Source organism: Erpetoichthys calabaricus, chromosome 12 (genome assembly GCF_900747795.2).
Source record: "Erpetoichthys calabaricus chromosome 12, fErpCal1.3, whole genome shotgun sequence".
Classification (NCBI taxonomy): Eukaryota; Metazoa; Chordata; class Cladistia; order Polypteriformes; family Polypteridae; genus Erpetoichthys; species Erpetoichthys calabaricus.
The window spans coordinates 12,113,780-12,141,717 of NC_041405.2; the positions used below are offsets into that span (position 1 = coordinate 12,113,780).

The 27,938-nt window shown below is 35.9% G+C and overlaps 1 gene segment (V, D, J or C); it reads left to right on the forward strand.

The window, feature by feature from the left end:
* The first annotated feature begins 10,160 nt into the window (after positions 1-10,160).
* The window catches only part of LOC114661874 (immunoglobulin heavy constant gamma 2B-like), a 185,140-nt gene continuing 167,362 nt past the window's right edge, over positions 10,161-27,938 (forward strand). Inside the window, 3 exon segments of the C gene segment in view lie at positions 10,161-10,545; positions 12,140-12,481; positions 17,062-17,361. Of these exon segments, the coding sequence occupies positions 10,503-10,545; positions 12,140-12,481; positions 17,062-17,361 (685 nt within the window).

A 27,938-nucleotide genomic window follows, 5' to 3' on the forward strand; every position in this document is an offset into this window, starting at 1 on the left:
TGATAGAGAGTCCAGCCCCTTTCAAGGAGATTGGTTCCAGAGTCCAAGCTCTGCGACGAGGTGAGCCCGACTATATCTAGCAGGAACCTCTCGACCTCGCGCACTAGCTCAGGCTCCTTCCCCTTCAGAGAGGTGACATTCCACGTCCCAAGAGCCAGCTTCTGTAGCCAAGGATCGGACCGCCAAGGTCCCCGCCTTCGGCCACTACCCAACTCACACTGCACCCGACCTCCTTGGCCCCTCTCATAGGTGGTCAGCCCATGGGAAGAGTGCTACGAACCACTCGCTAAAAACACTGTTTTTTTTTAATGAGTTTTAAGCACAGGGAAAAAAAGAGAACATTTGAAAAATCCGTAATTTAATAAACCACCAAGAAAAGTAACATTGCAACAATGCACGCTATGAACCGATTGCTGTAAACAGAACTGAAAACAAAAACAAGCATTCTCTACCTTATGCGTCCAGCCCTCCCTCTCTCGCTCGCTCTCTCTTTCGTGTGTGCGTGTGTTTCTCTCGCGCGCCTGTGTGTCTCTCTCTTTTGTGAGCGTGGAGCGCCTGTATGTGTCTCTCTCGCGCACCTGTGTGTGTGCCTCTCTCTCGTGCGCCTGTGTGTGTGCCTCTCTCTCACGTGCCTGTGTGTGTATGTGTGTGTGTGTGTGTGTCTCTCTCTCTCGCACGCCTGTGTTTATGCGTGTGTGTGTGTGTGTGTCTCTCTCTCGCGCACCTGTTTGTGTCTTTCTCTCCCGCCTGTGTGTGTGTGTCTCTCTCTCCCACACCTGTGTGTGTGTGTGTGTGTGTCTCTCTCTCGCACGCCTGTGTGTGTGTGTGTGTGTGTGTCTCTCTTGTGTGCCTGTGTGTGTGTGTCGCTCGCTCGCTGCACAGGAAATGCATAGGGAGAGACTGAACATGTACAAACCGAAAGGGAAACTGGCTTGTTCGTAAACTGAGTGTGTGGTCGTGAACCAAGGCAAAAGTTTGGCAAACTTTTTGGTCGTAAACCGATTTGTATGTGTACCGAGACGTTCATGAACCGAGGTTCCACTGTAATTGCATTTAAACAATTCGCCAAAATCTGTTGTATGTAAACGATACTGTTTTAAACGTTCTTGTTTTTTTCATCAGAAAACCCGTTTTCCACATCTAACTGTATTAGTTTAAATGGCACTTTTGCCACTCGCAATATGGCGGATTCTCTGACGTATCGTGTCGACTGGGCAACACAGTGAATGCGGCGTCTACCTATATTTGTCTATGGTTAGTTCGGTGTCGTCTGAGCAGTAGAGTAGGAGCTTCATTTAAATATAAAAGTTTGCGGAATTATTTATAAAGTAAGTGAATTTAATTGTTTGTCCTTAAAGTATATTGTTTATGTGTTTAAATTTGTAGTTTGGGTACATATTTTAGTACAGTTTCTAAATATAGACGTTTGAGGAAGCTAAAGTATAGCTGAACAGACGCTATTTGGAGTTTTACACATATTGTTTGTTATAGAATTACAGTATTATGGTTTCCTCATGTATAATATGTATATATGTTAAGAATAATTACTTATTTAACTTGAGTAAATGCTTTATGGTTTAACGTTCTAGTAATTTCCTGATATTAATGTTATATTGAGTGTAGTATGCCATCTACTGGATAAATAAAGTACCTCTTAATGACTAATGTTAACATTGACAAATTTAAGAGAAAAAAAAATTGGGATAGCTAATTTATGTTTATTATTTTATTTAGACCATACCTTCACATTTGTATAAGTTTGGAAGAAATTAATAAATATAATTTGGACATCTTCATTCATCCTTGACCGGATGTGTGCAGTGGTTGTAATTTAATCTTGAACCAACTTAATTCTTCACTACACTTATGATCACTAAAGGTTACATTACAAATTGTAACATCATTCAAGGTAACTCCATAAGAAAAAAACAAATCCAATGTATGCCCCCCACTATGGGTAGGGCCAACATGTTGTACATAATTAAAAGAGTCGGTGATACACAGAAATTCGGAAGTCACACTACATGAAATATCATCCACATGGATGTTAAAGTCACCAAGCATTATTATTCTATACAGTTTAGTAATGTTGGATACAATATCTTGAAAATCAGCAAGAAAAGGACTAATCGCACCAGGAGGACCATAAATTAAAATACAGTATATTGGGGTTACACTCCCAACTTTAACAAACTGAAGTTCAAAAGTCTTATATGAAATGGTAGGAACAGAATGACAAAAATAATTTCTTAAAAACTACGGCGATCCCACCTCCACTGCCGGAGTGCCGCGGTGTGCTGATGAAAGAGCAGTTCTCAGGGCACAATTTTATCAGTTTAGTAAAATCAGAATTGCGATACCAAGTCTCCGTGAGGTACATGAAATCCAATTTATGACTAGTAAAAAAACCATTTCAAAATAAATGACTTGTTTGTGATACAGCGTACATTAATCACTGCTACCATAGCTGGTAGAGTCATAGAAACAGCGACCATTTTCATGTAATAAGAGGGATAGTACAGAGCAGTTTGGGATTACTCCCTCTGCAAACTCGGAGTGGGATACAACACTTCAGGTAATCCCGGCAGAACAGGTCTCCAGCACGTTGGGCTGCTTCAATAATCCTCAAATAAAGATGTAAGATCCACACCAGAAACACAACGCCATAGACGCCGAAACCTTGTATGCACACCTGCTCTTTTTCCTCCGAGGGGACCGCAGGTTGACTCGGGTACTGTTAATCAACAGTGGGAAAAAGCTGCTGAACAATGTAGCATTCACAAATGGCAGAGGAAAAAAGGTATAGATAGATAGATAGATAGATAGATAGATAGATAGATAGATAGATAGATAGATAGATAGATAGATAGATAGATAGATAGATAGATAGATAGATAGATAGATAGATAGATAGATAGATAGATAGATAGATAGATAGATAGATAGATACTTTAGTTGCAATGCTGAGAAAAAATTTCCATTACTGATCTAATGTTGATCAATGAAATGCGATCGTACACTAACACGGCTGGAAAACCGCATATGACTAGTGTCACAAAATAAACAAAAAAAATACAAAAATATTACACAACTGCAATGAGTGGGGCAAGACAAAGGCAAAGGCATAGCCTAACAGAGGTGCCATTATACTCTAGGAGTGTTTATAACGGTGGAAGTGAGGAGTGGAGGTTAAGTTTGGGGCCTTTTGAGTTTGGCACCACTGATGTATTAATCTGGCCTTGAGTTTGGTGGGGTGGATCTTTCAAAGGACCTGTCCAAATTCCCCCTGGCTACAGCCATGCAGAGTATTTTTTTTTTTTAATATATTTTAATTGTATTTTTCTCCAAAATGTTTGTCACTCCTTGATTTAGTTGTGTAACTGTAAAATACAAATCTTATCTGTTGAGAGTTGGGAATTTAAATTCTCAGTAATCCATGTGTTTCCACTCATTTTCATATCACAGCTGTCCCCAAGCTGAACCTCCATTACCAGACATCAAGTGAAAACCCCAACATCTTCCTCCTGACCTGCAGTGCTGTGGGCTTCTACCCTTCAAATATAACCCTGTCTTGGAACCACTCTCTGCATGAAGTGACCCATTCTATTCTGCCAGATGTCCCCACACTCCTTCAGGATGGCACCTACAACATCAGCTCTATTCTGCATGTCAAGACTTCCCTGTGGAGCCCAGGAGAAGAAATTGGGTGTGTGGTAAACCACAGCTCTCTGACACAGCTACTGAGGAAGATCGTTACACAAAATAGCATCCTCAAACCTGTTATGGTAGCATCAGGTACAAAGCAGGACTCAAACTTTGACCGACAGCTAATCCATACTCACACTGGGCCAGTTTTGTATTGCTAGTCAACCAAACAGGCATGTCAAGGATGCAGGAGTAAACTGGAGTACTCAAAAGAAGAAGAAGAAGAAAAAAAAACAGACACTGAGAGAGCATGAAGAGTTCACGTATACACCACAGGGCTCAGGAGTCAAATTCAGGAAGGTGGGATCAGTGCCATAGTAGTCCTAACCACTGTACTACAGTTCCAAATATAAATAGTGAAACTGTCCTCTTGTGATTAAGTAACAGTTAGACAAGCTAATTGTTGACTCTGAAACTTTGAAGAGAATAAAACAAACTGGCAGTGGTACCTGCTATTTCCTATCACTGTTCCTTTCCTTATTTGCACTTGTTTGTTGGTCAAAACTTGGAGGGCTCTTCATGAAAGAGGTGAGTCACATGGGTAAGTCTGAAGGGGAAATGCTAACCACAACATCTGAGCACTTGTCTCCATCTTCACCACAAAAACCTTTGTTTTAGGTAAACAGACATTGTACCTTTGATTCAATTAGACACCTACTTCAGGCCTACCTGTTTCCAGCCTCTGCACCGCATTTAGGCTAATAACATATATGAGAAGTTATGAAGATAATAATAAAATATATCGTGAATTGTCCTTATGCACAAGTTTATTCACTTGGCACTACTAAGGAAAACTTTGGCAAACATATAGGAATTTCAAACTGTATGATTTCAAAATCCTACTCAGTCCTATAAATGCAAAAAATAAATAAATAAATCACGGTCAGTACAACAGTCAATAGCAACTCTCTCTGAACTCCACAAAAAAAAAACCTCCACCTAACAAATATGAACGTTTCAGACAAACAGACAACCAAAAACCATGATTTCTATTAATTTCATTTGCTAAAAATTAGTTAATTAGGTGTTTCTTACTGAGATTCTTAAACTCTTTGAGGATTTTATTGGCACTCTTTGGGTTTTATGAAAATTGTATCAATAATTTATTTTGTAATAAACAGTTGGAGGAAGTAATATGATGTAAAATATACTAGTAAAAAAAATTTTCTACATCTGCACAATTGTAATTTATTTACGTAACACAAGTTTAGGACTTTGAGCATTGAAATTCTCATAATGAAGTTTTCCATTTTTCTGCTTCTGGCCTACAGAATTGCCTCTGCTCTGAGATGATGTGAACTATGAAAATGTGGGTAGTGTATGTCTTAAATATCTAAGGTTGATGTGGTTAGAATCTAGTAATATGAAAAGATGGGTTCATTGTATTTTGGCAATTTTTCATTAGAATGCCGATATTTTGAGTATTTTTTTATGTCATTGTAGATGTGTCAGAAAAACTGAAATGCCTAACATCCAAGGTCAAGACTCGATCTCAGGAGTCTGTGCTTATGTTTCACCATCATAGAGACATTGATTAGCAGCATAATGAATCAATCAATAACAACGTATTTATTAATCAAATAATAAAGTGAACAAACAATATTAAACAAAATGCATACGATAAACCCTCCGGATTCTCTGCCAGTGATAATTATTTAAAAACACAAAACTGAACAAACTATAAACTTTACTTAGTAAACAATTAACACTCACAATAAAGTCCAGCACAACAGTGGCGGCAGCAAATAACAGTGTGTGGCATGAAAAAACACATGACCAGCCTTCTTAAATAAACGTAATTTATTGCCCTACCTGATTCAAGTTGTAGCCTTAATATTTGGAATGCTTAACAGATGAAGACTTACCAAACCAAGATGAAATCACATGGACAAGTAGGTACAGGACAGCATATACAGTACACCGAGATAGAAACTGTAATCTATATAGGTTGTAGTCTCAATCTAAGTGTGTTTATGATGAGTAGAAACAAATTCAGGGAGATGATCCCGATACCCTCAGCATCTTTTTGAGTCCCTTTTAAAGAGCCCGCTTAATGGTTCTTCTTCCCAGCAACCCATGTGCCCTCCAAAGCTGCCCAATGGCGCAATACCTCCAAGGCCACTGCAAGTTGTAGGCAATTTTAAGTAGCGCTTCTGTGAGGTTTTCTATTTTGAATGTCGGTACGTCTTTAATTTTTAAATTTACTTCATCAAAATGACAGCTACCATTTTTTGTTGATTAAATATTTTATAACAGTGAATGGGAAATGTGTTTGAGATTTACAAAGACAGAAGTACATGCAAACACACACAGGTGACTCTGCTGCCTCTTACACACCACTTCTGCCCTCATTCATTGCTCAAGAATCCAGTCTTCATGTCAAATTCACAATATTATGGGAAAGATGTCTTTCGTATTGATCTTCAGTGCTGAGCTTTCTGGAAGTAACTGTTAATAATATTTTAGCAAACATGCACACATTGTTAAGGTTTTGAACATGTGAATGGATAACAGACATGTGGATTATGTGATACGAATTATACGATTTTTTTTTTTTTTTGCTGTTTATCATGGAGGTTTTTTCATTTTTTTTACCCTTTTTCCAGAATTGGTAACCATTTTGTTCAAATCAAGTTGAATGTTCACTATGTACTTTCATTTTTGGGTAGAAATTCCTTTAACTGTGGCCTTTTGAAGGGGAAAAAAAAGCCTCCCGTATTTAGGATTTATTTTATTAACACAGTGCATAGGGTTCCAACAATCCTTAAAATCCTCCTATGCTTATGAACTGTACAGATATTGTGGCAAAATTGGTCATTATTATGCAGTTTGTCTTTTTGTTTTTCTGTATGTTGAATTATTTCATTTATTTATTTATTTTTGTTTAGGCCGTTGAAATCATTACTGCTTCATGTGTGGCACATATCCTGACATTGGAATGCCTCAACAAAACTGTTATGACATTCTGATCATGGATTGGTTTCAGCCTGTGCCATTATACTGATAACTATAACATTTACAAAAAAAAAAAAATCAAAGAAAAAAGTCACAGTTGGAAAGAACATTTTTGAAAACCTTTTCCTTTGTTAATTTGAGTCTAAACAGTGGCTACTGTTGGTCACATTGCAGCCTGCCTGCCCTAATGCCACCCGCAGTTAAGATCAAAGCTGCTCTATGAACTATTGTGTTTAGTTGTGACTTGTTCTGTGCAGTAGATGGCACTATTGTGCCACAACCAAATCAAGGCTGCAATCGTTTTGAGATTAACAATAAAGATTTTTCAAAAAGAAAAAAAAAAGTTCAGTAACTCAGCATTGGCAAGGAGTTGCAGTTTACTGATGGATGGTCCAAATAAAACGACCCCAGGTACACTGGTGACACCTTTACTAGTTCTGAAACCTTCATATGCCGCTAAGCTTGCCATTCCTATTACCCTCACCTCCCGTTATTACACTTCTACTTCAAATATGTATTATGTATGTATGTAGAGCAGGTTGTACTTCAGTTCATAACAAATTGTTCTCAAACCTTCTACATCCAATTAAAGGTCACAAGAGTCCTGGACCTGTCCTGGTAATTTTTTGTTAATGTGTTATGACTTTAAAATGAATAGGATACAACAGCAGAGGACCACCCCAGTATCCACTCCTACCAGTTAAGATCATAAACATGAGACTACAGTAGGCATATGATCATGAAGATGAGATGATGGAAGATTGAGAAAATTTCACCCAGTTAGATATATCTCTAGTTACGGAGATATAAATATTTGGGTCATATATGTGGGATATGCAGCACAAGTACACAAATCTTTCCAGCATTGTGTCAACAGTACAGGCTGGCAGTGGTAGTCTAGTGATGTGGCAATCAGGCTTCTTAACAGCAGTTGCATATCATTTGAATGGACGGGCGTCCATAAAGGACTCATATTCTGCATAAAGTAAAATGCCCATTGAAAGTATATATTACAAGTATAACAGCCTAGCTGTTAGAAATGTTCCTATAGTTAAAATAAATATGTAATGTGTAAATACAGTTCCTAGAACCTACTTTGATTTCTCACATGGTTTTGTTCAGACTGAAAATTCTATGTTCTGCCTTTTTCTTAAGTGAAGTCAGTTTTCTCCGGCTTTACAGTCTAAATGCATAACGTACTGTTTGGTGGACTGGTACTCATTGTGAAATAGATAGGGTTATTGTACAAAATAATAAAAGTAAGACAAGCACCTGTTACTGTCAATGAGTGATACGACTGAGGAAATGTAATTACAGCCGATCTAAGTAAAGGTGTTCAACTCAATAAATGGAGTCGAATCTACAAGTCATGGGTTTAAGTCTATACATTTACTACACAGTCATCCCCTGCCACACTTCATCTCCATCTCCTGGACAATAGTTACAGGAATTAATTGTACAGATGTTAAGCATTTTTTGCAGGTCTATTCCTGCCTTTTGTTTATCTTCATGTTTTGCGGTTTGTTCTTGTTTAATGTATATTCTTGCAATTTTCCTTCTTTTATATTACTTTACTTTTTTAAATCAGATATTTTTAACTGTTTACTAATGCTGTTCTTTTTATTTAATTAATCTGCTCTGTGTATATTCTACTGTAATATGGAAAGTGTGTTTAAGATTGAAGCCAGGGATGGAAAGAGTTATATTATCTGGAGACATATAGTTGATGCAGAAACCTTGACAACCTTTAAGAAGAATCTGGATTAGATACTAATAAATACTAATGATAAATAATAATAATAATAATAGTAATAATAATGCACCTTTCCTATGCTCAAGGCGCTTCGTAGAGTTTCAGAAAGAAAAGCAGGGTATATGCAACATTGGATACAAATATTTTCTGCATAGAACACTAAAACAGATAAATACAGAATATACAAAACATAAATGGAAGACAAACCACAGCAAAATACTAAATTCAATACTAAAAATAAAGGTCTTAAGAAGTAACAATTTTTGATATAACACACACAAATTATCCCGAGCATCTGTACAGAGGGGTAAACTGAAAGAAGGGTCAGAATATTGGGTTAAGTTAAACACCTTCCTGAACAGATGAGTTTGAAATTGTTTTTTAAAAGAATGAATGGAGTCAGCTGATCTAATTAATTTCGGGATGTCATTCCAAAGTCTGGGTGCTATGGAGCTGAAGGCCCTGTCACCCATAGAGTGCAGGTTAGTGTGGGGCACAACAAGATTACCAGAACTGGGAGACCTTAATGGGCGAACAGGATCATAATAATGGAGAATATCACTGATGTCACTAAATGTATAAGGCCATTTAAAGCTTTGGAGTCAGAGGAGGTGAAGCAGGATGGGTGTTATGTACTCGCTGTTGCTGGTTTATGTAACGACTCTTGCAGCAGAATTTTGAATCAACTGGAGCTGTGATAGAAGATATGAAGGAGTATCTGCCAATAGGGAGTTAGAAAAATCAATGCAGGATGTGATAAAAAACCTGCTCCATCCAGGTTTTATTTTCACTGAGGCAAGTTGTGAGCTGAGAAAAGTCTGATGAAATTACACTTTTAACATTGAAATTGAGTTGAGTATCATCTGCATAAGCATGATAACTCAGTCTAAATCTACTTAAGGAAACTTTCAGTCCCTGTCTAATTGCTGCAATGCTGAGTCCTTTCCTTGTACTTTTTTCTGTTTATTCTAATTTCCAATTTTTTCTTTTATTTTTTTATTTGTTGAGCTTTGTGTGAATTTGTTTTCTTTTTAGGGATCCATTTCCTGGTAGCTTTCTAATTTAAAATTGCCTGAATGTTTCATTTCTTGGTTTAGAACAGTTTTTAGGTTTTTTGTTCATGCCTTTAGGATTTCTTCCTATTTGTGTTAATGATAATAATACAATTTATTTATATATATAGTACCTTTATACCTGTTGCTAAATAATGAGGAATTTCATACCTTGTCCTTGATCTCTTTACTTCAGATTATACTTCATACCATTAACAATGTCTTTTTGAGGTTGAATGCATTTATTTGAGGAACTTCTTATGATGTCCATTTCTTTTTCGAAAATAGTGATCATAACAGAATGTCCTCGCCATACTGAAGACAGAGCTGTCATTACTGTCCTCAGGCCAGGCAATCTGCTAAACCAGACTGGAAATTAATAATCTGTGCTACAGAGATGTACAATCAAATATGTATATTCATTTGTAACATTTCCTTGTCTAAATCTATTCAAGAACAATATTGATCTGGGTGTTTTAAATAATCCATTGGCCGTGGAAGTCTCTATGGATGAGCTTGTGTAGTTGCGGGGAGTTTATGAGGTAATTAGAGCTAGTCGCACCTGCATGTAAGGGTGCCATCTTTCCCAATTGCTTTATCGGCTTCCTGAGGTGCGTGATTGAGACGTTGTGCCCATGCACGGATAAGAACAATGTGGAACAGACAAAAGCACTACAGACAGACATCTGCAGATGTGCATACTTTTTCTCCAAAACATTGCTGAAGAAATTATCTGGTTGTGTTCGTTATTTGTTAACTGATGTCCTGCTCTTGTTTTGTTAAAGACCTGAAGGGTCAGATGCTGCCGAAAGGGTTTTCTGTTCTTTGCTCCTCAAAAATGGTAAAACATCCATTCTAAACTGTACTTCATGAAGAGATCATTTTTATTGGTAAATTGTATTTTGTTTGCCATCTGTTCAGCTATTTATTGTGCACTGTTACTATTGATGTTAAGGTAACCAAAAGGAAGAGGAAATGTCAGAGTGTAGTGTGAGGCTTTTAGTTGTGCAGACAAGAGATGAGCTGAACTGCAGAGAATGTCGTGGACAACAGCATTACTTTTGACCGCATATCTGACTGGTGAGTAACATAAAACTCTTTAGAAATGCCTGTGGTCAAAATCGTACAACAGAACAATGATCACTTGGTTAACGTTCTTTACAAAATTCTTGTTTAAGTCATATGACAAAATAGTATAGCTCTTAAAAGAAAATGAACAATTTCACAAAATGTGCTTTTTAATCTTATTATTTGCATAAATGTATTTAAATACATGGAAATAAAACATTTCTTTCAATATAAACTACCAAATTACTGGAGACATTCACGATAAACACAGACTCGTCTGCAAATGTATTTATTCATTTATTTATTATTTTAATAGTATTAAAACCAGCACTGGAATAAATTCAAATGACTAATTTGAATCTGAACCAAAAGAACACTAATCCAAAGATAACATATTTTGGCACAAACGTCTTATTTCTCTTACAGCTCTTATTTGGATTTTATAATCCCTTGAAAAATCTTTAAGTTTCTGTAGTATTTACGGATTTTGAAACTTTAGCTTTGAATCTTGAACACTAACCGGTCAAATTAAAATCAATTGAATTTTAAGATAAAAGCCGAATGCATGAACAAAGATGTTGTGTTCTTTACATCAACCACTATAGTTACTGATAAAGTGTGAAGATTGCGTGATGAATAGGGAAGTCGAAGAGAAACGTAATGTTTGGTTAAATATTTATACAACTTGAAACACTGAATCTCTTTCTTCCACCAACCGCAGAATAGCAAATCTATTTTTTTTACTTTTAGCAAATGGTATCTTTTCATTGTGAATTCTTAATTTTTTTAATTAATAGAAAAAAATCTAAAGGATCTGTGTAAAATGACACGCGTGGATTGTTGATTATAGACTTTTGTGTTAAAGCAAGTATTTGTCGTGCAATGTAATATATTAACGAGTGGGTTATCGTACCCTGCAACTGCGGTGTTTCTCGAGAACATAAGAATTCCGTTAAACTGGATTATATGTGAAAAGATATACATTACCTTCTTACATCACCCTTTTCTAGCTCTGCATTGCAAGAAATCATTATGATGGCCACGATAAAGAAAATCGCTCTTTTCATCCTTTTTTTCTATTCCATACTAATTAAAGTGGACCCCATCACGTTTAATTCACAGACAAAACGGTTACAATTCATACAAGCTACACGGCAGTAACGGTTTAGTCAGATTTTCAGAGGATAAAGTCCTCTGCCGTAACTATCTAATCCCCTGCCCAAGGTCACAGTCAGAGCATCTCCAATTTACTTGCCTGCAATTTCGCACTTTTCTGTCAAGGACTGACTCCATCCCCATGTCCCTGACTTATGAATTTTATTTATATATCCCCTTGACTATCGTCCCGCTTAGTTTTCTCCTGGCTTCATCTGCTACAAGGCAGGATTCTGACACATTTTACCCCGAGCCTTGGATTTCGTAATGTATCGAAAATTTACAACAAATGTCCCAGCGGTAAAAACTGCTTTCTTTCTAAGTGCATAATTGCTTTGACCAACTTTATGCTTTACTTAAACATTTTTTGAAAATATAGTAAATAAAAGATCACACGAAATGCAAACTTCATAGTATCTTCATTTGTTTTCTGATCATTCATTTCTTTCAGGTGTCTCCTTGAGTTTAGCTGACGATCTCTTCATCACCCCCCAGTTGGCCACTCGACTGATCGGACAGAGACTTGAATTAAACTGTAGCGTAAATAAAGAGAAAGACTGTAAAGATGCCCTGTTCTTCTGGCGGCACAGACACATTCATCAAAAAAGCAGTGAAGACGCGGAAACGGATATTCGGGGTAAAGGACGGTTTTCAATCAGCACTGAGTCTCAATGGAGCTCTCTGGTCATCACGGACTTGAACGTTACAGATTCTGGTTACTTCAACTGTTCTGTGATGTGTGGGACGATTAAAATAGAGTTTATATGGAAGAGCTCACAAGTGGAGGTGAGAGGTAAGTGACAACTCAAAATGTAGAAAAAAAAACATCTAATTTCACAGATTAATGTATACATTTTTTTAAATAAAATAAAAATCACATGTATATATTTCTACTTGTTTCTGAAAATGTCTACCTTATATGTTACTTGAAAGAATTTTTTTCAGCTACATGAAGTGGTGTCATTCCATTACAGACTACATTAATGCACACCCCCAGACTCATTAATACCAAGCCAATTTAGCATTTCCATTAAAATAATAAAATGTATGTAGTATCCTGTTGAGTTTAATACAATCTTTTGATAAATCAGTCCCTGTCAATCCTCTTAAATATTCCAGGCCATCATAGGACATGTCCATAATATTAACAAAGTTCAGTCATCTTAGTGGAGATAAGAGGAAGTCAGAGAAAAGCACATGAACATATAAAAAACTTACAGACTCCACACAAACAATTGGAATTTGAGCCGATAGAACTACAAGGCTGTCATTCATTCACAGTAAGCACAGTGAAGTTATCAATTTCAGAGCTGAGAGATTACAGGCTAAGTGGGCAGCATCAAGTTCAAGACAGACACTAAACCTGGTTGAAGAGACTATTATTTAAAACAAACACACAATGAAAAACAGACACATTGAGCCAATTAACATCCATGTCTTTGTTAAGAAAAGCTGGAGTACCTGCAAGAAAAGTCATGAAAAATTGGGAAGGCCGTGTAGACTCCACACAGGCTGGGATTTGGCTGAGGAACAGGACTTGAGATTTGAGTCAGCAAATATGACACAATTAAGTCTGATAAATACATCGATTCTTATCGCACCTTTCTGGTCATTCAGCAAAAGTAGGTGACTTGAATTTAGGTGGGTGATGCAGTAGACGTGTATCCCAAACATGAGAACAACAGTGCAGAGGGTATGGGACTTTTTTCCAAAACACAGAACTTTCAGTTTATTATTTTGTTAATTTTTAGTGTATACTATACTATATTTCTGTGGCCTAAGGATTTCTAATAAAAAGATTAGAAAAAAAAAAAGATATGATAGGCTGAAACAGTATTTATTTTGTATTATATTTAGCGCACAGCTTTGTTTCTCATTCTAATTCTTAAACCAATACCAAATAATTGTTAATTTCAATACAATATGCAGCCACATTGTTTATAGATGAACTAAACAAATAAACCCTGTAAAATAACTGTAAAATAGAACACAATATTTGACATTACTAACATAATACTGTCATAAATGTTCACATGTAAAGCTGAAGCAGCAACATAAACTTAAATTCTATTATTAACAGTAAGTGGCATTTTTAATCTTTGGTTTCTTCATGTAGCGGTGCTGTGGGGAAGCTGAAGCCTATCCCAGCAATCATTGGGCACAAGGCAGGAATAATCTGTGTTTTCAAGAAAGCTGATGGAATGTCCTTCCAGCCCACCCTGTGCCTTGTTTCCCAACATTATGCATTACCTGAAACACAATATAATCATGCATTTTACAAAATTGTACTGCAGTTTTTATTCATAATACAGAAATGGATTAAAACTGATTTAATAGCATATCAGAATTATTGTTTTTCCATTTTTGTTAGTAATTACTTTAGCAAGAAAACTGAATTACTTTGGCTTTATTCATTTAAATATAACACGTTCAATTTGCCTTTTCACACAAACTTATTTTAACTCATATTTTATGAACAGACTGTTTTTTGTTTGTTTGTTTTAAGCAGTAACTCAAACATCTAACAGTTCACTCACCTCAAGATGCCTTATACAATTGTTTAAACCATCGTCGACTATGGAGAAAAAGAAATTACAAAACGGTGCAATGAGCCAATTATTTTTTAACAGGCATAAGTCAAGGCTAAACCTTTCTCTCAAGACAAATTAGTTTTGTTTTTTTTCCCCAGGGTATTCCTCATTTTTTCATGAATTGTATACAGCACCACGGATGCATGGCTCTATACTCAAAATATATGAGGGAAGTTCAAAAAGTTTCCACACTTTCATATTTTAGTTGGAAACAGTGAAGGCAGGAGAAGGAGTAATTGGGCATTAAAAAAGTTGGTTTGCATCGCAAACAAAGATGACTGTAGAAAAGTGATTTCATTTGTTTTTGAAATTCTTAATAAACTAACGGAGTAAAAAAAAAAAAAAATTGCGGAAACTTTTTGAAAGTCCCTCATGCCACAATTACCTGCCTAATTTAGTACATCTGACTAATATTCCAAGTTTTTTTTTCTGAATTGTGAGGAACACACAACTGACTTTTATCTATACTTAACTTATGTTACCTAACAAAATATCAAGTGTTAGATAATGGTTTACTCAACGCTTTGTAATTTATTTAGCAAACTAGATGGCAATCTAACAATGAGCACAACAAGTCCAGTTGAAAGCCCAAGTACCTTGTCGTCTTCATTTCCAGATTAACTGTCCTGTTTTCTAAAACAAATCAAGACAACCAGTTAACTTTCCTTTTAGTTCCTCGCTCTTTTCATTTTGAAAAACTGGTTTGCCACAAAAGGTATAGGTCAGGGGTCCTCAACAGGGCTCTGGAGGGCTGCAGTGGCTGCAGGTTTTTCTTCCAACCTAATTGCTTAATAAGAAGCCCTTATTGCTCAAGTAACACTTCTGCTGCATTTTAGTTGTCTCGCTCGTTAAGATTTTTAACCTTTATTGCTAATTTTAGTCTTAAACAGCTGTATTCTTGGTTTTTAATTGTTCCTAATTAACAATAACATGCAAATGAAGAGACCAGCATTTCTCCATTTTGGCTTGTTGCCATTTACACCCCTGTGTGTATTTATTGTGCACTATTGGGTTTAATTAAATACTTGGAAGGAAAGTGAAGAGAAAAAAAAATGAGGGACTGAGAATTACTCGTCCATTTTAGCCTTCAAATCATTTGAATGATATCCTTAGAAAGGGGAAGAAAATAGATATGAGAATTACCTGACATAGCAGAGTTAAAGCACTAACAAGCCATGAAACTAAAATTGGGATGAATTGCTTTCTAATTAACAAAAACCTGCAAGAAATGTTACCTCCAGGACTGTTATTGAGGACCCCTGGTATAGGTAAAACAAGCTGATTCACGGCAGCTTATTTTATTTTTTGAGTATGTCCAAATACACAATCAGGGAGACTCTAGAGCTCACCCTGGGGCTCTACTCACAAAGGTGTTTTTGCATATGAAAGGGGAAAAAAAACTGCCTAATAAAAGAAAAATCCAAGTTTTACTGAAAGCAGACATTCATGGCAACACCATGGCAGCACCCACCACTACTCCACGTAAATCCTCAAGACTATAAACATGTCCAATCAGTCCTAAAAAAAAAATAACACTTTTAAAAGAAAAAGTACAGCTGGCTAAGGCATGATCAGAGCAGGTGTCATATAGTTCACATTTATGATAAAAGAGATTAATTGTGTTATTGTGTCATTAATTGTGAAATGTCTCATTTTTCCTAGATAGTACTTTACTGATATTTTGCAGGGCCTTGAACTAAGAGTGGGGGACAAAACTGAGTCAAAAATATGTGCAACAAAACATTCACATTCAAGGCATCGTGTTACCTTAACGATTAGGGGGTTCTCAATAGACGTGTCCCTTGAGGTTTCCATTTTGTCCTTCTTGGACAGTTGCTTTGTGGAAAAGTGTATGAATTTAATTTAGTAGCCAGTTTTGTTTTTTTTTTAAAAAAAAACAGGCTCATCTATATATTAAAATGTTAATTGCTTCAAGTCTTTTACCTTGTGATGGTATGTCTACTATGTCCAAACCAAGATATGTCTATAGCTTAACCAAAGCCTGCAATATTTAATAAAGATTTTTTTGACTTTAGATCAGTATTGACAGCTTACCATAGCAGCATTCAGTCAAAGGCTGAACTATTTTATTTTTTTTATTTTGTTTTATTTTATGATCTCCAGTTGCACAGTGTTGTATATTGAGTGCTGAGTTTCAGCATGTGTGTAAGTGCCACATATTTGATGGACACACCTGCATTTGTATTGTCATCATGTGTGAACCTGCAGTGTTGCACTCTGTATTACAAAGCTCTGCTTGCTCGTCTTTTTTGCTTAGGTACTCTGCGGCATATTTGCTGTGAAATTAAAATACTGTGGGATTAATTTGTACTGTAATCACATATCAGACCCCATGAAAATGCAGTGCCCCTCTGCTAAATTTATTTGGGCACCAACCCTGTAATGAACAGAACAGGAAATTTAAATTGACTCAAAATAATGTTTGTATTTTTTATTATACTACTTCTATGCCTGTACTTCAATTTTGACATTTATCGTGTTTATAATGGTGGAAGTGAGGAGTGGAGGTTAAGTTTGGGGCCTTTCAAGTTTGGAACCACTGATGTATTAATGTGGCCTTGAGTTTATGGGGGTTCAAAGGACCTGTCCGAAGTCCCCCTGGCTACAGACATGCAGAGTATTCTTTTTTTTTTTTTTAATATTCTAATTGTATTTTTCTCTAAAATGTTCGTCACTCCTTGATTTAATAGTGTACCTGTAAAATACAAACCTTATCTGTTAAGAGTTAAGCTATGTGTGTCCACTTATTTTCATGTCACAGCTGTCCCCAAGCTGGACCTTCATTACCAGACATCAAGTGAAAACCCCAACATCTTCCTCCTGATCTGCAGTGCTGTGGGCTTCTACCCTCCAAATATAACCCTGTCTTGGGACCATTCTCTTCATGAAGTGACCCACTCTATTCTGCCAGATGTTCCCACACTCTTTCATGATGGAACCTACAACATCAGCTCCATTCTGCATGTCAAGACTTACCTATGGGGCCCAGGGGAAGAAATTGGGTGTGTGGTGAACCACAGCTCTCTGACATGGCCACTGAGGAAGAACATCATGCGAGAAGGTGAGTGAGAGTGGCTTTAAAAAATGATTTCAAACTAACAGTGTAAGTGATGTTTATTTACTATCTAAAATTTTGCATGAATGTTTAATATGAAAATATTAGCCAAAATGTAAAAGGTAGTCTTCAGTGACACGTGCAACACTTATCTAGAAAGGCTAATAACTATCACTGATAGTCACCATCCTTCAGATGAAGATAACTGACAAAGTTGACAATTTATAGATTTTAAGAAAGAAAATAAATAAATAAATAAATGTTTGCATTCATCTCTTTCCAAACCTTCTACATCCAGACCCTATTATGGAAATGCTGAACAAAACGCCAGAACTAACACTGGACGGAGCAAAAGTCCACCATTGGGCTCACTCGCCAATTAAGGATGAACAATTGCTCAAACCTATACATCTTTGAGATGCAAGAAGAAAACAGAACACAAAGAAAAATGCACATGGCCAGTAGAATTGGTGCAATGAAAAAAATTATAAATTATAATCAAAGTGAGCTCCTGCAGCTTCTACACTCTATTATTAACTCTTTATTGTCACTTTGATGCTCCTTAATGCTGAAATATGGCTTAACTGTACACCCATCTTTGTTTTAACTCATCACAGCTCTCACTGATGTCAGTTTTTATTTATATGATGTACATTATTTGACACTCCTATATCCAGTTTGTATCTTCATCTATGTTCATTCATGTTTTGAGGATTCTAGTTATTCACTTCACTCTGCAGACATGTTCGGCTGATCAGTGAGGCAAACTTTTCACATTTGCTAGGACATCTTGTAAGCAACAAAAGTAATTGCAGTGCCCATAACAAGTATTCACCTCTTGGACATTTTCACAGTATATTCCTATTCATTAAATCACAATGGATTCAAGTAGTCTTTTTGGCACTGATCAACAAGGGGAAAAACACACACACACACTTCAGCAAAGTCTAATTTAATTACAAATTTAAAATGCAGTATAATTGAACATATCATTTTTCACCTGCTGGGCCTGTAACATCACTTCAAGAGAGGCAAATCAAATCAACAAATTAAAAAGGCTGGCTCAGTTACGAGTCCCTCTGGACTAAGTAGGGGAGGAGAGAAAGACAACACTGAGTGCCATTATGACCAACAGCAATACACCTGCATACTGCCTTACTGTGACTGCAAAGCCAGAAGTTTTCTTTTGTTTTAATTTTTAGTCATTCTTGTGTGCATTCAGACCATAGGTTTTATCTACTTATTCAGCTTCTTTAACAAGCCATACTCCCCACTGGGGAAAATAAAGTTCTAGAAAGCTCTATATTCCTTCCTCTTCTATCCAGTAGTTCTGTCTGATTTGTGCCTAAAGCAACAAAGATATGTTCTGGTAACCTGAAGTCCTACCATGAAGAAAATAGTTTAGAAATGGTGGATGGATTATTCTTTTTCTTAGAATGATTTAAGGTTAAATTAACAAAATATATAACTTTTAATTGAAAGAAAAAAAAAATAATTTTATTAAATTTTCAAATACAAAGTGCATTACACTAAATAGGTGGCTCATCAAAACTTATTCCATCTTATACAGGCATCATAGAAAACAGCAAGGGAACCCAACATAAACGCACATAGGTCTGCCTAAAAGGGTGCTATCACTTAGTCAAACCGAGAGTGTGGCGTTTCCTGTCTACCTCTCTACTATAACAATGTCACAATTTTGGGTGAACATCAGTCAGGTCATCAAGTGAGCCCCGTCTCCTAAATGGTGTTTTGCTGGGTTTAAGGTTCACATCACCAAGAAGGTCAAAACAGTGCGTGTGACAGAGGCTCAGCCAATTACATAAGCCACCTAAATATTAACACTACTAAACCCAAAAACGGTTTAACATCATCCTAGTCAGATTCGATTAATATGTAAAATCTTTTAAAAATGATAGAGACACCCCAATGTAAGTCTATTCGGACAATCTCAGAAGTAAATTCCAATTGTAATCATATGAAGCAAGCTTGTGCTATTTTATTTTAAAATGTACAAGCTTAAAGTCATCTGATTAAATACTAACATAAAAATATTAAGGCTATTAGGACGTCTTAATAATATGCACAAATTTTATTTAAGATCAAACTTTCCAATTAAATCATTACTTGTCATTATCTAATCTCTGGAAAAGTAACCATATCACTTACACAACATATCACTCACAGACCTGCTTAATCCAATTAATGGGTTCAGAAGGCTGGAATCTGTTTTGGTAGCATCAGATACAAAGCAGGACCAGACAGATCAAGAGGCAATCCATAACAGTGCTCATTCACATGCACATCCACACTCGCACAAGGCCAGTTTCACATTGCTTATCAACCTGTTCTGCACATCTTTAAGGATATGGGAGTGAACTGGAGTACTCGAAAGAAAAACCAAAAACAGACACTGAGAGCATGCAGACATCATATAACAACAACAACAACAACATTTATTTCTATAGCACATTTTCATACAAAAAATGCAGCTCAAAGTGCTTTACATAATGAAGAAAAGAAAAATAAAAGACAAAGTAAGAATTAAAATAAGACAACATTAATTAACATAGAGTAAGAGTAAGGTCCGATGGCCAGGAGGGACAGAAAAAAAAAAAAAAAAACTCCATACGGCTGGCGAAAAAAATAAAATCTGCAGGGGTTCCAGACCACGAGACCGCCCAGTCCCCTCTGGGCATTCTACCTCACATAAATTAAACAGTCCTCTTTGTATTTAGGGTTCTCAAGGAAGGACTTGATGATGATGGTCATGCAGACTTATGGCTTTTAATCCATCACTGTTGGAACATCACGGTGCTTTGCCACCACCACAAAGAAACCGGAAAAAGAAACAGAAGAGAGAGTAGGGGTTAATACGGATTTTAGAGCCACCATGAATAGTTATTATAATGAATTGGATATACAGAGTATCAGGATTAAATTACAGTGAAGTTATGAGAAGGCCATATTAAAATAATGTGTTTTCAGTAGTTTTTTAAAGTGGTCCACTGTATTAGCCTGGCGAATTCCTACTGGCAGGCTATTCCAGATTTTAGGTGCATAACAGCAGAAGGCCGCCTCACCACTTCTTTTAAGTTTAGCTCTTGGAATTCTAAGAAGACACTCATTTGAGGATCTGAGGTTACAATATTTATACAGTACAGTACAGTTATATATACAGTACAGGGCTCAGGATTCAAATTCAGAAAGGTGGATCAAAGCCATAGTAGTGCTAACCACTGCACTAAAGTTCCAAATAAAATAGTGAAACGGTCATCTTGTGGTTAAGTAACAGTTAGACAAGCTAATTGTTTTATTCTCTTCATAGTTTCAAAGTCAACAAACTGGCACTGGTACCTGCTATTTCCTATCACAGTTCCTTACCTTATTTGCACTTGTTTGTTGGTCAAAACTTGGAGGGCTCTTCATGAAAGAGGTGAGTCACATGGGTAAGTCTGAAGGGGAAATGCTAACCACAACATCTGAGCACTTGTCTACATCTTCACCACAAAAACCTTTGTTTTAGGTAAACAGACATTGTACCTTTGATTCAATTAGACACCTACTTCAGGCCTAACAGTTTCCAGCCTCTGCACTGCATTTAGGCCGATGACATATATGACAACCTATGAAGATAATAAAATATATTGTGAAGTGTTCTTATGCACAAGTTTATTTACTTGGCAACACTAAGCAAAACTTTGGCAAACATATAGGAATTTCAAAATCCCACTGAAGCCTAGAGAGGTGGTGGTGGTGACGGGGGTTGGGGGGGTATGGGGGGTAATGGAACACCATGATTTCTATGAATTTCATTTGCTAAAAGTTAGTTATTTATATGTTTCTTACTGAGGTTCCTAAAGGTAAACTGAGGATTTTATTGGCATATTTGGGTTTTATGAAAAATTTATTTTTTTTGTAATAAACAAGTAGAAGGAAGTAACACCATATAAAATATACTGGTAAAAAAATTTCTACATCTGCTCAATTGTAATTCATTTAACATAAGTTTTGGACTTTAAGCACTGAATTTCACATTATGAAATTTTCCATTTTTCTGTTTCTGGCCCACAGAAGTGCCTCTGCAATGAGGTGAAATAAACCTTGTCAAGGTGGGTAGTGTAGGTCTTAAATATTTAAGGTTGATGTGGTTAGAATCTAGTAGTATGAAAAGATGGTTTCATTGTATTTTGGCAATTTTTCATTAGAATGCAGATATTTTGAGTATTTTTTTATATCTACATGCCATTGTGGACGTGGCAGAAAAACTGGAATGCCTGGAGAAAAAAGTCATATTGGGATAAGGAACATGAGCAAATTCACAACATCCAAGTGCAAGACTCAACCTCAGGAGACTGTTCTTATGTTTCACCATCATAGATAGTACATATAAAATAATTGTACTGTTTCTGTAATCACATTTATTAAGTGTAATCCCTTTTAGAGTGTTTCTAAAATTTTTATTTTTTAATATATTGTCAGGATAAACATCCATTGGTTTACTAATGCATGAAAAGTATTCATTTCTCACTACAGATTTGAAGGATCGAAAAATAATGGATTAAGGATTTGGCAATAAACAAATACTTAAATGATTAATTATAAAATTTAGGATCTTTAGCATTTTGTTAATGTACTTCATTTTGACTAAAGATTAAGTACTTCAATAAGCAAATACATTTTTAAAAATCAAAATATATTACAAAACATCCTAATACCTTCATCATTTGCAGATCTTAGGCAAAGCATCTTAGGCAATATAACACAGAAATTTGACTTGCAAACAGAACAATGAAGCTTTATTGAATTGTTTGATTTTACAAACATTTAAATATAATTCGATAATAGTAAATAATAATAATAATAATTCATTACATTTATATAGCGCTTTTCTCAGTACTCAAAATAGATTATCCCATAATTTTACAAAGTGATAATAAGATCATCCCATATTTAAAATGCATTGTTTTGCACTGCTACATATTTACATTTCATTTCCAATCAAAAATAACTGGTTTGTAGTGTAAAGTCATAATTTAAATTTCACTTACAGAATATTAACATATTTTAATACTTTGAAACAAGGGAAAAAAACCAAAAAGGACAGAAAATGTTGCTATTTTTTATTTATTCTCTGCTTTATTAATAATAGTAGAAAAGTAAACACACTTATTTTTGAAGAAGATGTTAGAAAACGTATGCATGGCATACCATTCGGGAGTGTTTAGGGACTGGGTTGTAGTGGTCGCGAAGACGGAGGTTTGTTTATGTTATTACAGGGACACTGGAAACACTTCCAGCCTTGACCCAGTATGCACACACTCACTCACACAGAGACTCTGATAAGCAGCTTAATGAATGGATCAAAAATAACGTATATATTAATCAAATAATGAAAAGAAAAAACAATATTTAACAAAAACTGCCAGTGATGATAATTTAAAACAAACGAACAACAAAACCATCGACACTACTTAGTAAACAATTGACACTCACAATAAAGTCCAACACAATCGTAACCGCAGCAAATACCAACAATATGTGGCATGAAAAACCATGTGAACAGCCTTCCGAATTATACGTAATTTTTTTCCCTACCTGATTCAAGTTGTAGCGTTAAGATTTGGAATGCATGGGAATGCTCCACAGATGAAGACTTACCCAACCAAGATGAAATCAAACAGACAAGCAGGCACAGGACAGCATATACACCAAGATAGAAACTCTAGGTTGTAGTCTCAATCTAAGTGCGTTTATAATGAGTAGAAACAAATTGAGGGAGATGATCGCGATACCCTCAGCATCTTTTTGACTCCCTCTAAAAGAGCCCGCTTAATGGTTCTTCTTCCCAGCAACCCATGTGCCCTCCAAAGCTGCCCAATGGCGCAATACCGCCAGGGCCACTTCAAGTTGTAAGCAATTTTAAGTCACACTTCTGCAGGGTTTTCTGTTTTGAAAGTCGGTACGTCTTTAATTTTTACTTTACTTCATCAAAATGACAGCTACCGTTTTTTGTTGATTTAATATTTTATAACAATGTATGGGAAATGTGTTTGAGATTTACAAAGACAGAAGCACATGCAAACACACGGGTCACTCTGCTGCCTCTTACACATCACCTCTGCCCTCATTCATTGCTCAAGAATCCTGTCTTCATTTCAGATTCACAATATTATGGGAAAGATGTCTCTCCTCTGTGGTGGGTTGGCACCCTGCCCAGGATTAGTTCCTGCCTTGTGCCCTGTGTTGGCTGGGATTGGCTCCAGCAGACCCCCGTGACCCTGTGTTTGGATTCAGCGGGTTGGAAAATGGATGGATGGATGGATGGATGTCTTTCCTATTGATCTTCAGTGCGGAGTTTTCTGAAATTAATGGAATATTTTAGCAAACATGCACACATTTTTAAGGTTTTGAACATGCGAATGGATAACAGACATGTGAATTATGTGATACGAATTACAGGATTTTTTTTTTTTTTTTTGCTGTTTATCATGGCGGTTTTTCCATTTTTTATTACCATTATCCAGAATTGGTCAACATTTGGTCGAATTCAAATTGAATTTTCACTATGTACTTTCATTTTTGGGTAGACTATTCCTTTAACTGTGGCCTTTTGAAGGAGGCAAAAAGCCTCTTGTATTTAGAATTTATTTTATTAATACAGTGCATAGGGTTCCACCAACCCTTAAAATCCTCCAATGCTTATGTAGGCTCCTGTAAAGATATTGTGGCAAAGATGGTAATTATTGTGCAGTTTGTTATTATATTTTTCTGTATGTTGAATTATTTATTTATTTATTTATTTATTTATTTATTTTTGTTTAGGCCCTTGAAATCATTACTGCTCCATGTGTGGAACATATGCTGACATTGGAATACCTCAACAAAACTGTTATTACATTCTGATCAATGATTGGTTTCAGCCTGTGCCATTATACTGATAACTAGTAGGTTTACAAAAAAGAAAAAACAACAACAAAAAAAAAAGTTCAAAGAAAAGTCACAGTTGGCAAGAAAGTTTTTGAAAATTTTTTCTTTGTTAATTTGAGTGGCTACTGTAGGTCACATTACAACCTTCCTGCCGCAATGCCACCCCCAGTATATAAGATCAAAGCTGCACTATGAACTATTGTGTTTAGCTGTGCAGTAGAAGGTACTATTGTGCCACAACCAAATCAAGGTTGCAGTCATTTTGAGTTACAATAAGATTCTTCAGAAAGACAAACAAATTCAGTAACTCAGCATTGGCAAGGAGTTGTAGTTTACTGATGGATGGTCCAAATAAAAACACTCCAGATAAACAGGTGACACCTCTAATGTACGTACGTATATTAGAGCAGGTTGTACTTCAGTTCATAACATATTGTTCTCAAACCTTCTAAATCCAATTCAAGGTCACAATAGTCCTGGGCCTGTCCTGGTAATTTTTTTTTAATGTTATGACTTTAAAGTGAATAGGATACAGCAGCAGAGGACCACCCCAGTATTCACTCCTACCAGTTAAGATCAGCAACATGAGACTACAGTGGGGATATGATCATGAAGACAAGATGATGGAAGATTGAGAACATTTCACCGAATTAGATGCATCTCTCGTTACTGAGACATAAATATTAGGGTCAGAATTTTTGATAAGCAGTAGAAGTGCATGGATCTTTCCTACCTCGTGTCAAGAGTATAGGCTGGCAGTGGTAGTGCAGTGAAGTGGCAATGAGACTTTTTAACACCAGTTGCATATCATTTGAATGGACGAGCGTACCTACTCATTAATGATGACCATGTGCTTTCCCTTATGGCCATAATCTGCCTTTTTCAAATGCCTACATTCATCAGGATAAAGTACAAAAGCACAAAGCATGCATCATCACAAGATGGCTCAAAGCACATAACGGTGACTTCAGTTTACTTCAGTGATTTGAAAAGTCTGCAGATGTCAATCCAATATAGAGGTACTTTGGACCAAAATCCTATAATAAATGTTTCCAGCACCTGGATAAATTGATGCTGCAAAAGGATTCAGACTGTTGTGAAGGATAAAGGAGTCATATTCTGCATAAAGTAAAATGCCCATTGAAAATGTATATTGCAAGTATAACAGCCTAGCTGTCTCGTTTAAAAATGCTGTTTAAGTTCAAATAAATATGTAATGTGTAAATGTAGCTCTTAGAACCTGTTTTGATTTATCATATGGGGTTGTTCTGACTGAAAATTGTATGTTTTGCCTTTTTCTTACATAAAGTAGGTTCTCTGGCTTTACAGTCTAAATACATAACATACTGTTTGGTGGACTGGCACCCATTGTGAACCAGTTAGGGTTATTGTGTAAAATAATAAAATACTAGCACCTGTTTCTGTTGATGAGTGATAAAACTGAGGAAAAGTAATTACAGCAGATCAATATAAAGGTGTTCAACTCCATAAATGAAGTTGAATCTACAAATCATGGGTTTAAGTCTACAGTATATATTCACTACACAGTCATCCCCTGCCATACTCCAAATCCATCTCCTGGACAATAGTTACAGGAATTAATTGCACAAATGGTTTAGGTTTATTCCTGCCTTTTGTTTTTCTTCAGGTTTGCTATTTGTTCTTTATTGCAATTTCCCTTCTTTTATATTACTTTACTTTTTTTTAATCAGATTTTTTAACTGTTTACTAATGCTGTTCTTTTTATTTAATTAATCTGCTCTGTCTATATTCTACTGTAATGTGGAAAATGTGTTTAAGATTGAAGCGAGGTAGCACTTATTTATGGAAAGAGTTATTTTAACTGGAGATATATAGTTGACGCAGAAACCTTAACAATCTTTAAGACAAATCTGGATAAGATGATGATGATGATGATGATGATGATGATAATAATAATAATAAAGCACCTTTCCTATAATCGAGGCGCTTCACTGAATTTCAGAAAGAAGAGCAGGGTATATGCGACATTGGATACAAATATTTTTTGCATAGAACACTAAAACAGATAAATACAGGATATACAAAGCATAAATGAAATACAGTACAAGACAATAAACCAGAGCAAAATGCTAAATTCAATACTAAAAAGAAAGGTCTGAACAAATAACAATTTGTGATATAACATGAGCACAAATTATCCTGAGCATCTGTACAGAAGGGTAAACTGAAAGAAGGGTCAGAATGTTGGGTCGATTTAAACGCCTTCCTGAACAGAGGAGTTTGAAGTTGTTTTTTTTTTAAAGATTGAATTGAGTCTGCTGATGTCATTAATTTCGGGAGGTCATTCCAAAGTCTGGACGCTATACAGCTGAAGGCCCTGTCACCCCTAGAGTGCAGCTTAGTGTTAGGCACAACATTACCAGAATCAGAAGACCTGAAGGAGTGAACAGGAGCAAAGCAATGGAGAATGTCACTGACGTAGTCTGGTGTAAGGCCATTTAAAGCTTTGTAGGTTATCAATACAATTTCATATTCGATCCTGAGCGAAAACGGGATATGTTACGAAGGTGGAATTAAAGTTTCATAGTGTGATTTATGTGGTCGGAATAAGGGAGAAATCAAAAATGAGACCAAGATTCCTTGCATTAGAAGAAGGTTTGATGATTTTGTTGCTAAGAGTGACTGAAAAGGAGCAAATTTTCTTAAGTTGCGCTTTAGTGCCAAATAGCAAGAGTTCAGGTTTGTTGCAATTTAATTTTAAAGAGTTCTTCTCTATCCAGGTTTTAATTTCACTCAGGCAAGTTGTGAGCTGAGAAAACTCTGATGAAGTTTCACTTTTAAAATTGAAAAAGAGTGGAGTATTAATTGCATAAAAATGATAAACCACTCTAAATCTACTTAAGAAAACTTTCAGCCCCACACTAATTGCTGAAATACCTTTCCTTGTCCTTTTTTCTATTTATTCTAATTTCCAATTTTTTTTTTTTTTTTGATTAGTTTTCCTTTAAGGGATCCAATTCTTCATAGCTTTCTAATTTAAAATTGTGTGAACGTTTCATTTCTTGGTTTAGAACAGTTTTTAGGTTTTTTGTTCGTGCCTGTTGGGTGGTCCAGATCTAATTATGCAATTTTCATTACACTATAACTTATTAAGTTTATTACATATAAAATCACCCGAAAAATCCAGGACCATCAAGAAGTGTGAGAACTGACAACATGAAAAATCATCTTTGCACCGAACTGGAATCATCCCAGCATAAATCAAACTCATCCAGACGATCTTGATCACCCTGTAATTGTGTTAATGATAATAATACATTTAGCACCTTCATATGTTTTGCTAAATAATGATGAATTTCATACCTTTTCCTTGGCTTCTTTACTTTAGATTTTACTTCATACCATTAATCTTTTTGATGTTGAATGCATTTATTTGAGGAGCATCTTATGATGTCCATTCCTTATTAAAGAATAGTGATCATAACAGAATGTCCTCGCCATACTGGAGACAGAACTGTCATTATCATCCTCAGGACAGGCAATATGCTAAACCAGACGGGGAATTAATAATCTGTGCCGCAGTCAGAGTTGTACAATCAAATATTTATATTCATTTCCTTGTCTAAATCTCTTCAAGAACAAGAATGTTTGGGGGGTGGGTGGGGATCAAC